General features: G+C 45.1%; 1 protein-coding gene across 7 annotated transcripts in view; it reads left to right on the forward strand.

The window, feature by feature from the left end:
* NEDD4L (NEDD4 like E3 ubiquitin protein ligase) overlaps nt 1–13,986 on the forward strand; it is an 86,123-nt gene that overhangs the window by 35,196 nt on the left and 36,941 nt on the right. For 3 of the 7 annotated variants that reach the window (XM_041471383.1, XM_041471384.1, XM_041471385.1), the window contains exons 3-5: nt 346–427; nt 4,061–4,099; nt 5,144–5,197. In XM_041471383.1, coding sequence (XP_041327317.1) covers nt 346–427; nt 4,061–4,099; nt 5,144–5,197 — 175 coding nt within the window. Of the gene's footprint in view, nt 1–345; nt 428–4,060; nt 4,100–5,143; nt 5,198–6,539; nt 9,476–13,986 lie in introns of those variants that run through there. The other 4 variants (XM_041471379.1, XM_041471380.1, XM_041471381.1 and 1 more) reach the window with 4 other exon arrangements.

Here is a 13,986-nt window from a genome sequence, read left to right on the forward strand (position 1 = left end):
CTCCAGAGGTTAGCTGCAGCCAGGCTCTCCCAAAGCCCAGGGCTCCCATTTTTCCCTGCCTGGTTTTAATGGAGTGCCACAGGCGTGCTTGTGGGAACAGGCAGTTCTTGTCCCCAGCAGGGACAGAGCTGCCAGAATGATCTCTGCTCTTACGGGTGGGGTTTGACATTCAAACTCTCATTTTCAGTGTGTCACTAGCTTTCCCGAGTTCTGAGCTTTCACTGAAGACAATTCCACTAGAAGTGTTTGGAGGTGCTGTTGTTACCCAGTTAAATTAAAAATTCCTTCTGCAACGCTCTTTGGCTGTACAGTTGTGGGGATTAAATCTGATGTCTTCTTTTGCAGCGACCCGTATGTGAAACTTTCCTTGTATGTAGCAGATGAGAACAGAGAACTTGCTCTTGTGCAGACAAAAACTATCAAAAAGGTATGTATATTCTCTTTCTAATCCCGTGGTTTTGGAAGGATTAAGATCTCTGGAACATAATTGTATAACATGCTGCAGCACTAATTAAAATCGTTACATACATGTCCATCGAGCAGCTGGATAATGTGGTTGTCTCCTAAGCAAAATCTGAGAACAAGTGCCTGCACCTCAGTGTGTCTGGCCTGGAGACAGCACCTCATGTTGCATATTGTCCCCTAAAGCTTGGCTGCACCATCCACAGATTCTTTTTTAAAATTCATATTTCATTGGAAGACATGGCTGAAATAAAGGACTGCGAAATTCTGTTTTAATTATCATTTATCTGACTTTCAAGAAAAATGATCATTCTGTTCAAAATTTCCATTTTCAAAATATTTTCCTGATGTGGGAATTTAAAACAACCAGATGACAGAAGGTACGCTGTAAGAAAAGCCTGGGATTTCTTACATTTTTAATTAGAACCAAAACGGAGTTTCATTTAATTTCTCAGTTTTAGTTCACACAAACAAAATTCCACCAGGGGATATTTGTCATTATCAGGACCCTAAGATTTTGTAAGGATTTTTTTTTTTTATTTTGCTGGTATTGGTGGCAGAGAGGAAAGTGGTCATAAGCTGTATGAAAAGTAAGGGAAAATTATGATTTGTCATTTTTTATGGAGGTATTTAGAATCAGCAAGGGTTCAGTTGAAATCATCTGCAAAATAGAATAGTGGGGAGAATTTTGTTATTGAGAGCACAGACTGAAATGGTGCAGTTCTAAAATCAGGATGTTGGGTGATATGAGAAATCCAGTGTGGAATTCTGGAGGTGTGGAAGATCCAAGCAGAACTTGGCCCAGAACCAGGGCATGTTTGGTGTGGAAAAGGAATTTTTCAAAGACTTCTGGTTAGCCATTAGTGCTTGTTTCATTTTCAGGACTGCATCTGCCTTTTTTTGCTGTTTGTTCTCACTGTCAATTAAAGCCCAGACATTCTCAGTCCTTTCTGTAATAGTGGTATTAACTCATATGTTGGAAAGTTCTACTTGGTAATTTCTGCTTTGAATTGTTAAATTTCATCTCAAGGCAGAGTTCTCCCTGTGCAAGTAGAGGATTGCAAGTTGCAATCCTCTGAAAAAACAAAGTTACCAGGAGAACAACAGCTTCATGTGGCATGATCTACCTGGGTTAAATTTCTGAGGCTTTTTGTTTCAATTTATCTCCCTCCATAGTTAATCCAGCTGCAAGGTTTGATTAATGCTTTGTACTTCATTTTGGAATACCCTGCTGAAAAGGTTCTTGCAATCCTCTATTTTGTAATAGCAAACATCATTAGCATATCTCAATTTTGAGTTAAAATCATTAAAAAAATACCGAGTGCAGTTGATCTGAGGAATGACTGAGTGGCAGTTACCTCCTTCAGCTCTGTAACTGTCTCTAACCCTTCACAAGTTTCTCATTTTTCTCCTCATTTTTGTGTTCCTCAGTTGAATGGATAACTTAGTGAGGCACTGCCTTGCAGGAGTGCTTTTGGGACAGCAGAAGGAACTGCAGTGTCCCCTTTTTGTTCTCCTGTTCCACGTGCTGTGCTGCTGTCTGATCTGTACCCTGCTGCCCAGCTGGGCTGTCCTTCTGCAAGTGCTTCATTACAGCCAGAGGGGTTAAATGCACATTGTTTTCTTACTCTGAAAAAACAAAGTTTCATGTTACCATGATCTATCTACCCGGGTTAAATTTCTGAGGCTTTTTGTTTCAATTTATCTCCCTCCATAGTTAATCCAGCTGCAAGGTTTGATTAATGCTTTGTACTTCATTTTGGAATACCCTGCTGAAAAGGTTCTCTCTGAAGTAGGCAAAGCTGGATTTGCTGTTTGCTGCCTTCGATCCTGTAATGTGGTCAGTGTTTTCTTTAAATACCTGCTGGAATTTAAAAGTTCAGATGAAGATTATCCAGTTTCTTAAATTTCTTCACCTTGACTGTGCTGAGCTCCAAAGACTTCTACCTTTCCCATAGTGAATATTAAAAATATCTCCATCTCTGAGAGCGCCCAGTCTCCCCACTGAGCTCCAGTGTTCAGGAGCATCATTTCTCTCCATGTCCTCCTTTTCTGTGTAGGCTTGAATGAAAACCCTTTTTTGAATACCCGAGGAAGGTCTAGCTCAGCTTGACTCCTGGCAGTCCTTTTTGTGTGCAGCACTTGCCCTTTTTAGGATGTAGCTCTTCTTGAGGTTGAGTTTTTGTTCCTGTTTCCCTGCTCGTGTCCTGTATGGAGCCATTCCTGCAGTTCCTTCTCTGCTGGCACTCAGATAAATTTGTGACTCAGCCCATTAACAGTGGGACCTGCAAAGGTGGGACAGATTTCTGTGAGTTACCAGGCATTTACCAAAGGCTCTGCTGCCTTGTCCATCGGATTTCCCCGAGCTCTGTGGTTAAGCAGCATTTGGAATCAATGGATTATCAGTGGGCAGTAGTGCCCTCAAAACCTGTGTTAAGGCAGTGCTTTGTTTGGTAAATTGCGGGTACCCTCTCTTGCCAACAGCAGTAGCGTTTGATAAATACAAGTGGTTAAAATGTAACATTGTTTTCCTTACTGCTTCATTGTAATTTGTTTTACTGGATACATTGTGCTCCTTCTGGGAAAAAAGCTGAAAGTTTCTCCGCGCCCGCAAGCCCATCCCTACTTTTCCTGTCATTGATTCACTTGCCCTTTACAGTGAGTGGTCTTTTCTTTCCAGAACTGGTTCCTGCTCTGCCATGAGGTCCTGTATTCCCAGTTTGTAGAGACATGCAGTATAGTCAGCCCCATGTCCTGCATATGAGGAATCTAGTGGATCTATAGCAAGGAGTAAGATAAACAGCCAAGATTCCCCTTCTCTGCTAGAACAGAATTGTCGTGGGTGTAAAGCCAAGTTTTCCTGTCAGCTCTGCCCGTAAATCTCTGCTGTGTGAGAGATGAGGGAATGATTTGGCATGAGCACAAAAACATTGGACATATTGTCCAATTGTTTTTATGCTTACCCGAGCTTGAATTGCCCAAATTACTGTTTGTAGTTCTCATCTCTTTTTTATCAAATTATTATGTCATGCTTGAGCTCACTTCAGCTGGCAATGTGTATGCACGTTTATTCTGTGCATTTTAGTCAGGTTGCTAAAATTAAAATCCTTGGGCTGGGAGGACACTGGAAGAATATCTTACCTCTTCCAAGGAATAACCTTCTCTTTTGGTTTTATTTCTGGTTTTGGGTTTTTTTTAATTTTTCTGTTTATTTCACAGTGTAAATCTCAGCATATTCTTGTAGCCCTGAAGTTACCTTTGTGTTTAAAAAAATTATTCTGGGTTTAAATGAATCTTGAGAATGAAATGTCTTCAGATTTTATTTCTATAGGTTCTCAATGATTTGTCTTTTAATCATCAAATTCTATTTATATTTAACGTCTATTTTAGGATCATCTGACTCAAATATCCTCCCACATTTGGTTACCTCAATAGGGAATTTCTAGTTGGCAATATATTTTTCAATTTCTTTTATTATTCTTTTATTCTTTTCTTTCTCTTTTATTTCCCTAGAAAACTGTCACTTGCATGTATGTTTTTATAATTGCACACCAGAAAACTTAAACATCAGATGTAAATATTGTTATTTCTTTTGCAGACACTGAACCCTAAATGGAATGAAGAGTTTTACTTCAGAGTAAGTTTCTCTTTATTTGCAGTCATTATTAGAACATGTGCAGCTAATCTTGTTTTCTGTTTGTTTATCAAATAGATTGTACAGCTAATCTTATTTTCTATTTGTTTATATGTTTACTCCAAAGACCTGCTTGCCCTGAAGTACTTGCTGTTGTGTTTCTGAGGGGATGGAATGCTCAGCAGGAATTGGCTCCAGGCTCCTTAGAAACTGTTTCCCAACCTGCAATTACATAATCCTGAAGGGCAGTAACTTTGCTACTCAGTTGCAGACAATATTTTTCCAAAGAACAATTGACGTTTGGCTTTCAGTGTAGCTGTAGCTCCCACAAAAGCAGCTCAGGTAGAATTTCAGGGGGTTTCAAACACGAATCTCGAGCAGCGCCTGAGGGCCGATGTGGCGGATTGTTCCGGCTGGGCGTTCCGCGGGTGCCGGGAGCTGCCGCCGGGATGGGGAGCTCTGGGACAGCAGTGCCACCAGTGGGATGTTCCCAGTGCCATGGGGAATGCTTGCTGGGACACATGCACCAAACAGTTTAAGTAAAGAATTTTCTGGAGGTATATTTGTTGTTTTCAGGTGTTGGGGAGATTTCTGCTGGGTGTTCCAAGGGTGTGTGCCAAATGGGCTGGAGATGGTGAGCAATGGACAGGCAGAAACATATCTGAATATAAATTCTGAAGGAAATGCAGCAAAACTGTTGCTCCTCGTAAATCAATCAGTCAGGGAGCTCTGACAGTCTGTCCAGCCTGGGACTGGAGTCCTCTGCCAGGGAAATAAAAGCTTTCATGTCAGCCGCCAGGCTCTTCCCAGTTGCAGTAATTCTGCCAGGGAAATGCAGTAACTGAGTACAGCAAATAAAAGCTTTCATGTCAGCCGCCAGGCTCTTCCCAGTTGCAGTAAGGTTCTGGTGCTCCAATTCAAGTAAAGATTTACATCAGACCTGTTAGTCCTGTCCTAATCACCTTGGTTTGATCGCTGCCTGAGCTCGTACCCAGATTGTTATCGTCCAGCTGCTGAACTTGCAGTGACATTTGGATTTTCTCACAGGTAAACCCAACCAACCATCGGCTCCTGTTCGAGGTGTTTGATGAAAACAGACTGGTGAGTGCTTGTCTTAGTTGTGTTTCACTAATCACAGGGCTCTGTGTGCCACAGCCTAAAGGTGTCTTCAGACAGTTGTTTCAGTGAGCGTGCCAAGAAACACAAATAGAGGTGTAAAAACCATTTGAGTCTGGGAGTAAAAGAGCACTGAAGTAGTGCCCTTCTGGGTCAGACCAAAATGGTCCTCCCCACTTTGTCCTTCTGCTGGCCTCTCCACTTCAAACCGATAAAGTCCTGACCTTTTTAGTTGCTGATAAAGCAGCTGCTTTATCATTTTAGTGTCCCTTTCCAGTCCTTTAATGCTTCTGCATCTTGCTTGGAGAGGTGCATCAGCTTAGCAGAGCTGCACCTTGTGCGCACAGTGCACGTGTGAAGGTTCGAGGCCATGGCAGAACGATGCTCCCTTGGGTTTCATCTGTGCCTCAAATGCTCACATGTTGTTAGTGGGTTTTGTCTTACACTGAGTTTGGCTGATGCAGTAGCTTTTCTGGAGGAGGCTTTCACCCTCTGACTGCTGCTGGTTTCTGTTGTAGTTCTGATCCATGGGAAAAGCATCAGTGTCCCTCTGTACATCCAGGGTTAAACGTGCCAGTGCAGTGGCACACTGTTGGATGGCTCTTGGGGGTTTGCCTTTTGAACATTGTAACACCATCTCCGTTCATGAGATCACGAATTTACATTTTCTGGGCTGGGGGCAATACAACCTTTGCTAAACTTAAGATTAGGATCAGAGTTGCAAAGATACTTTCATTAAAAAAAAAGACAGTGTAAAAGCATCTGTTGTCAACAAATAGGTTCTTTCCTTCTATCTCCCTAATAAACAAAGAGCAAAGGAAGCCACACAAGCTGTAATCTCAGGAGAAAGAGGACCTGGCAGCTGAGTGACTGGGTCTTTCCTCAGGAGGAAGTAAACTGGTGAACTGGTGGCACTGTGCCTCTACAGTGGCTGACCAGGAGCATATTTACTTGTATATAATGATCATAATGACCACTCGCACTCTTCAAACTGCCATGTGCCATTGGAATGCAAAGGTGCCACAGGAGCAGGGAGGTGGGTTAGAGAAAAAGCTCCTATGCAGTGACAGCTGGGAAATGGCAGCTTTGGGATACTTATTTCAGACATACTGCTTTGGATTTTCGGGTTTGGGTATGCAGTACCGGCCTTACCCTGGCAGTTTCAGCACTTTTTATTGTTGAACCAATTTATGTGTATTCTCCTTCTGGTCCTGCCTCCAAAGTCAGTCTGTCCTGGGGCTTGGAACCTCCTGGCCAAGGCAGCACCTGGGGTTAGGAGCCATGGCTTTCCTCGCAGGAGGTCTATGGCAAGGTGACTGCTTTGGGGGGTTTGGAATAGCAGGTTTCCATCAGGTTGTGTTTATAGAATGAGGAGACACTGAACTGGTTATTTTGGCTTTACTCTCATATATTTATTGTCAATACTTAAATGGCTTTTATTGGAAGGACTTTGTTCCTTCTTCCTCCCAGATTACCAAAGCACACTCTGTCTCTGCAGGTGTCTTTGCTTTTCTATTCCCCAATCTCAACAGAGCAAATGTGATGGAGCCTCATTTTGGATGCAGAGACCGTGTTATTGAGTAACTGAAAAATAAGATAACATAATACCAACACCTGTGCTTCTACAAGGCAATCTCCAGGCCCATTGCTGTGTGGAAGCTGTTCCCGTTTTTGTTGCATCTCATAATCCATATAAAGAATTGTGGGATTGTGCTGGCTGCTGGCAGTTTGATCCGTTTGAGCTGCCATTGCTCTTGGGATTGGTAATTTTGTGGCTTTTGAAAGCAAGCTGCTTGCAAGCAGAGTTCAGGTGTGTCGGCAGAGGGCTGACCCGCCACACGCAGGTTTTCAGAGCTGTTGACAAGATTTAGGCTTTCCAGTTCTCGCAGGGAGCGGCTGTCCAGGCCCTGAGATGGAGCTGCACTTGTGGTTAACCAGAGTTTCTTTTCTGGTGTGTGCGCCGTTCACGTGTGAGTGCCCTCAGGGCACTGAGTATCTTTGTTGTAGCAGAGCTGATTTAGGGTGGTTGGTTCACATTGTGGTGTATCCTGTCTGCCTGTCCTCCTGAGCTCTTCTGGCCCTCAGAGTGTAACTGTACTCCGTGCTGGCAGTGCCACGCGTGGTGGCATTGCTGACTGCCTCGCTGGAGGCCAGCCAGGAGCAGGCAGTTCTGTGCAGAGACAAATCAGTACAAACAGACATGCAACAGCCAGCTCCGCTTTTCCCTCACCTGTACTGCCTGCTAAATCTGGAAAAGGAGCTTTCTGGCTTGCTGTCCTGTGTGCTTCTGCTGGTTTTACTGTGTCGTAGATCTTTGCCATATGTATGATTGCTTTGTTTGTAATTTGTAGTTGCTCAAAGGGAACTGCAGGTTATATTGCTGTTGGGGCCTTTTAAAGGCAAAAGTTTGTCAATTGTGTTATAAGCATGGTTAAAATCGAAAGCATAACCATGTTGTATTTATTCCTGTTCTACCATGACAGCCCAGAGCTGTAACACACCAAAATGTTACGCTTGAAAGAATTTTCCTCATTTGCATGCAGTGTTGACTTAAACTTTTAACACAAAATGGAAGTGTTTTGTTGTAGTTCCATTTTCCTGCAAGTGCTTTCTCCAAGTGTGCCCTGTGAATCTGATGTGGTTCAGATTTATAGCAGTGCTGAGTGTATTCGCTGCCTCTGTCAGCTGCGAGAGCTCTCCCGCTGGGGCCGCTCCTCCCTGATGGAAAAGGAGCAGCTGGGAAGGTGCTGTTTCAGGCTCTTGCTGGCATTAAAAAAAAAAAAATAAAAAAAGGAAAAAACAAACTCCTCACACACTTACACTGGAGAGGGGGAAGGGGGAACCAGGCCACGTGACTCCCACCATCCTACCCTATGTCACCGTGTGTGTAGGAGCGCTGACTGCTCCTGCCCAATCATGCCTGGAATGCTGCTTGCCACTTGGGCTATTTCTGCTATCTGTCGCTCCCAGGGCTGCAGTGCTAACCGTTTGGCAGATGGGACACTTTTTCTCGGAGTTTATGTCTTTGGTTTTTAACTTCTGGCAGTGCCTGAATTGTTGCTGTTCTCCCTCTCCTTTTCTCCTCTCTGTAAAACCATGGCCCATCGGCTGCGGTTTCATTTTGGCTCTGGGAGAAGCAACACAGCCCCCGAATCGGAGATCCTTGCCCGGGAGAGAGAAGATGACTTTTTCATGGCATTCCACACGTTGCCGAGAAGAAGCAGCCCTCACGCGTTCTCGCGGCACGGAGCGGATTATGGCGGCGATGGAGATCCGCACGAAGCGGGCTCCTTGAAAAGGAGCACATCCATGTTTATCCCGCAGCTGCTGAACGGCATCGACGCGCGCCCCACCAGGAGCTCCTCCGTGCAGATCTCGCTGCAGCGCAAAGCCGCCGACGGCTGCGCCGACGAGTGCGCGGCCCTGGAGTCTCCGGAGGAGACGCTTCCCTGGAAGCTCTCAGACTTCAGGGAGCGTTACGCATCCCCTGTTGAAAGGCGCTCTTCTCCGAGCGCTCCGCAGGTGACTCCTGAAAGTTCTTCACCCAGGCTGATGGAAGAGTTAGGGCAGCAGACAGATGGAAGTGTTTGCTGTAACCGTAGAATGTTTTGTAGTGCTAACCCCCAGAGCGAGGAGGCTCTGCCCACTGCCCAGCGAGAAGAAGCAAGTGAAGCGGCTTCAGGTTTAAACATAAGTGGTGTGAGGATTCAGCATCGGGCCTCAAGTGCAGAGGTGCCTCAAGTTACTCTACTTCCCTTTGGTCCTGAGGCTCCAAATAGTGCTCCCACCTCTGAACCCCGGCGCTGGTCCTTGCAGCATGTGCCAGATCTGTCAGCAAATTCAGGGAAAAAGTTCTTTGTTCTCCAGTTACAGCAGCCACAGACAAGCAGTACAGGCGCAGGAGGTGGAGGTAACTTTGGCTTTACTGGAACAAAAGGGGACAGATTGGTCAGGTACCCTCGGATACGGCTGGAAAGGAGTACTTCCTACCCCGTCCAGCCACCAGCAGAAGGAATTAGCCCCGCAGCCGATGGGCTGAATTCGGAGCTGCCTGGAAACAGCAGGAACAGGGCAGAAATACCTAGAAGCAATTCAGTAGAGCGGATGCCTCAAGGGCAGGGATGCTTGTTTAAAATCAGACCAGATCAAAACGTGAGGCAGCAGCACTTCAGGATTCTTGTCACGCGCGGGCCGGAAGAACAAAGTCAGGGTGTTGGTAAGGAGGGTCGTGGCACCCCTGCTCCTGCGGCAGCCGGCACCGCAGTAAGTATGACGCTGAGCGTGCTGTGCTGCTGAAGTACGTGTGCTGGTAAAACACAGACTGCCTTACAAAGGCTGCCAGGCTGGAGCCAACTGCAGCACTTAAATTGTTGGTGCTGGAATGTTCCGCGTTTCTGTGGAGCAAGGCGCAGATCATCTTTATTTCTAATCTAATGGAGCTTCGCTCTCAGTTACGATTACATCCAGTGTAATATTTTCAGATCTTGCTGTCACATGTTTCTTAATTCACTGTTACGTCAGCTGGAAAGATTTTTTAAAATCAGAGCGTTCAAATAGCAAATTAAATGTTCTTGTTAGTTTAGTTGGCTGAGACCTTGCTGCATGAAGAACTCTTTGTGCACTCTGGTTTTAAGAACAAATGCTTTGGCACTTTCTGAGTGTAATGGACACACATGTACCTCTACACGCTTCTAAAACACGTATTGTAATGAAATAGTTGTTAAGACTCTGGGAATCTTAGGGTAATTTAAATCAAAAGTACTGACTTAGTTGAGGTACCAGGAAGTCTGGGGAGTAAAATAGTCTTTATTAGTAATATCTTATAGTAATCTCGTAGTAATTTTTCTTTCTTCCTTCTGGAAATGAAAAACATGTCATGCCTTTTGTATGCCACAAATCCTGATCCAAGTCCCAGTGCAAGTGGCTTGGCACAAGTCAGTAAACAGTCTTGTTTGGATTTGCCTCAGTTTGGTGTTAGGATGGCAGAATTAATCTTCTGGGTTTGCTTTGTTACAGCAGGTGAGGATTGACGGTTGATGTTTTTCAGCCACTTTTTCGAAGCCCAAAGTAGGAAGGAAACTGAAGGGTTTAGATTAGTCATTTGCTTAAATTGCTTTGCTGTGCAATCCAACACGGCCCACTCGAGTTCCCAGCTCGGGGATGCTGTATTTAGCAGAGCGAGCTCTGGCTCCAGCTGTGGCACGGTCGCTGAGGAGATTTCAGGCTCCATGGCTCCTGTGCTCTCAGGCACTGAAATGCAGCACAGGGACAGCTGCTCCCTGCAGCAAGGCCGGGGTGACTCTGCAGCTTTCCCGTGGAAAAGCTTATGGACTCTGTGTTTTCCCAGCCTTCTCTCTGGGAGCTTTGAAAGCATAAAATAGAAAGAGAAATCCCTTCCTGGTAAGGGTTTGGTTCCAGGACGTGTAAGGGAGCAGAAAAAAGTATGTCTGATTTTCCCTTTCCTCTTTGTTATCCCTTGCTCCTTTCCAAGATCAGCTGTTCATGGAGACCCACTACAGCCAGGTCTATAAGTAGCTGTGGGGTGTCAGACCTAGCACAGAGGCAGCAGAGGTTTGCAGAGATGTGCTCTGGGGTTTGTGCAGCAGTTCTCATTTTCCTAAAGGATCTCCCCTCCCTGCTTTCATCCCCCCTGTAGTAACAATTCCCATCCCAAGGACATGCTTCAGTGTTCCCAGAGGAGAATGAGGAAATTTGTTCCTCTGTGCTGTTGGTTTGAGTGACCGTGAGGAATGGATTGAGGCAGCTGTGCATCATGGCAGGCACAGAGCTGCCCAGCCCACGTAGCACTGCATCCTGCGGGGCAGAAACTCTCAAAGGAGAAGAGCTAACTGAAACTTAAACCATTTTCCTGGTGTTTCTCTTCCTTGTAGTAAATCCAGAAATACGATGGGTAGAGGTGATGGACTGGGCAGGATGCCGTGGGAAGTGTGGGGGATGGAAGCGTTCTGGTGCGAGTTTTGTTGCATTTTTTGACACAGAACATTACTTGTTAAGGTGCCATTTTCAGTCTGTCCCTCAGAAGTTTGTTTGAAAGATCTCTGATGCGAGTAAGGGAGTACCTGAAATACCTGGTCTCTTGAGCTGAGGGGAGAGGTTGCCGTGGTTTATAGCCGATAGTGTGAAAGAAAAATAATTGCGCCGTGTCCCAGTGCAAGAGGTTTATGTGTATGTGATTGATATAGGGCCTGGGCTGGGGCTGGGAGCAGCAGCTGCTGCAGCCTGATTTATCTCAGAGCAAACATCCGAGCGGGCGTCTGCAGTCCTGCTGCTCCGAGTGGCTGTGACCTTTCAAATATCTGCTCTTTTAGACAAGTGCTTTGGGGCAGGCAGGATGTCTTTCATTACCAGACAGAGTAAAATATTAAGTAAAGGCTGAGCTCATGTCAAGCTGTGAAAAATTTTATTTGGAAGCCTTGTTGCAAATTCTTTTGCCCGCTCTGATATTTTATATGCCGTGCAATAGAATGTCTGTGCGCTGTGCATATCCCGCATACTGCCGTTGTTTATCACTGGGGCTGTGAGTGCAGAGCTGGATTTGTGGGAAACTCTTCAAAAATGTATTGGACAACTGCTGGAGAGAGCTGACAAAGGCATCTTTGTGAGCAAAAACCAGCGTGCCCGAACAAAGTGTTGCAGGAGTAGGACTGAATTATATTTAGTAAACAAACAGTTTGGCAAGCCTGCATTTCTCACAGCTCAGTTCTTCCTCTCCTTTCTTAGAAATCATTTTAGAATAAATACTGCTCCTACTTCAGGGATTGCTACCTGGACTCTTAACAGGCATTTCTAGGAAATAATTCATGTGGAGGTTTAAATGGTTCAAATGAATAGTGCTGTGAATTTCCTGAGTCTCCTCTTGCTCTGCGAGGAGTGCAGATGGACATCTGGAAAGCCTCTGCTCTCTGCAGATAAGGACTTTGTTGACAGCTGCAGGTAGAGGATGATGAATCCCATTCCTTGGGTCTCTAGCTTTTCTGTTAAGGACAAAATCAGTTCTTCTCAACAAGAAATCACCTGCAGCCCTTCTTAATTCTGGTGTCCATCAGCTTGCAGGCTGTTGTGAAGCGCTCTCCTGTTGGGGAGGCGGCAGGTGGGCGCGAGAGCAGGAGCTGGGTTTCAAGGCGGCAGGTACCGAGGACCTGAATAAAGTTTGCTTTTTTTCTTCTCCCTCTATGGGTGAGGGACAAATAATTCATGGCAAGTAGTGTAAATTAGCTTGCAGAATTAAGAAACCCATCTGTAACTTTTAGTTAAGTTTTCAGAGTCGAGAATTGGCAGTGCTGTCTTTTTACCTCATCCCTCCACATTCCCAGCGCTCCCTGGGACTGTGAATTTTGTGTCAGGCATTCTTCTTTTTCTCCTTGAAAACTCTATCTGTTGGTACTTCTCTGTGAAGAAACCAGAATAAAACTTCAAGCAGCAGAGATGGAAATAGTATCACTTTTTTAAATAGCAGTAATAAACTCTTTGCTCCCGCATGGAAAATCTGTATGTGAGTTTGGGTACACAGCAATCTCTGAAGTGGAGAATTTATAATGGAAATGCTGACACGGGTTTAACGCTGCAGGTGCCAGCCAGAGCTGCCTTGGTGCAGATCTAGCCACAGAAAATTACAGATAAGGAAGCAGAGAGTGTTGATTGCTTTTTGTGCTGTTCAGCTGGTTTTCTATTTGAGAAAAGCTGTCGAGTAATGATGAGTTTCAGAGTGTGCATGTTTTGTACACACAAACAGAACAGAAGTTCTGCATGTTAACTGAAGTTTTTAGTTCAGCAGCTATTCCAAAGCCAAATCTAACCTGTTTAGTTAGTTTTAGTTATTTTTAGTTAGATTAAATCTCATTGTAAAATACATTACTGTGTCTCTTCATCTGAAGTCCAGGATGAATACCAGGATGGCATTGGGAGCTTCCAAAAGTCAGCAGTTATGTACAGAAAAATAAATTAATTAAACCAGCATTATGAGCATCCAGGTTTTTGTCTCCGAAAGGAAAGAAAAAATTAAAAGGGTGTGTTGGAGAAACTTCCAGAGCTGAAGGCAAAGGAATGAGATGAGTTGTTCAAATAAAATGGAAATTGCACTTTGTGCTGTGATGTGAGTCCAGGGCTGTCAGTGCTTTGGTGGAAAGCTGCAACTTCCCTTTCAGCCTTGGCTGGAAATAAAAACTTGCAGGATGTATTTTATGGATTATAGAAAAGAATTGTTACAACTTTTTTGTAAGGTAGGAGTTTTATCTTCAGGGAGAGAGAGGTTCAGCTCCAAATGTCCATGGCCATGATTGCCAGCTTGTGTCAAGTGCTGTCCCTCATCCCTGTGGAGACAGCAGAAAGGGGAAGGGAAGACCCAAAGGCCTCAGAGCTGTAAGCAGAGCTTTGTGTGGCCGTGCCTGTGCGGGAGGAGTCGTGCAGCCGAGGCACGGGGTGCTCGGGGGGGTGTGCACCTGCAAGGAGCCTGAGCCCCACAGGCTGCTTCTGCTTGCCAGGCAGCATGGGGCAGGCAGACCTGCAGATCCACCTGCGTTTTCCTGGGACAGGCACCCCTGTGCAAAGGCAGGCTTGGCTGGTTCTGTGGCAGCGAGGTGGGGAGGTACTGAGTATCTGCTTACTGCACTGAACTGCTGAAATTTGGAAATACGCTGAGGATTTTCTCCTGATTCCAGGATGAACAGTACTGTGGGATTATTGTTCAACAAGCACCTCAAAGATGGTTTAAGACTAATCTTCTGATCATTAATTTTAGAAAATAGATCTGATGC

This window comes from Pyrgilauda ruficollis, unplaced genomic scaffold (assembly GCF_017590135.1).
Source record: "Pyrgilauda ruficollis isolate IOZ18807 unplaced genomic scaffold, ASM1759013v1 scaffold267, whole genome shotgun sequence".
Lineage (NCBI taxonomy): Eukaryota > Metazoa > Chordata > Aves > Passeriformes > Passeridae > Pyrgilauda > Pyrgilauda ruficollis.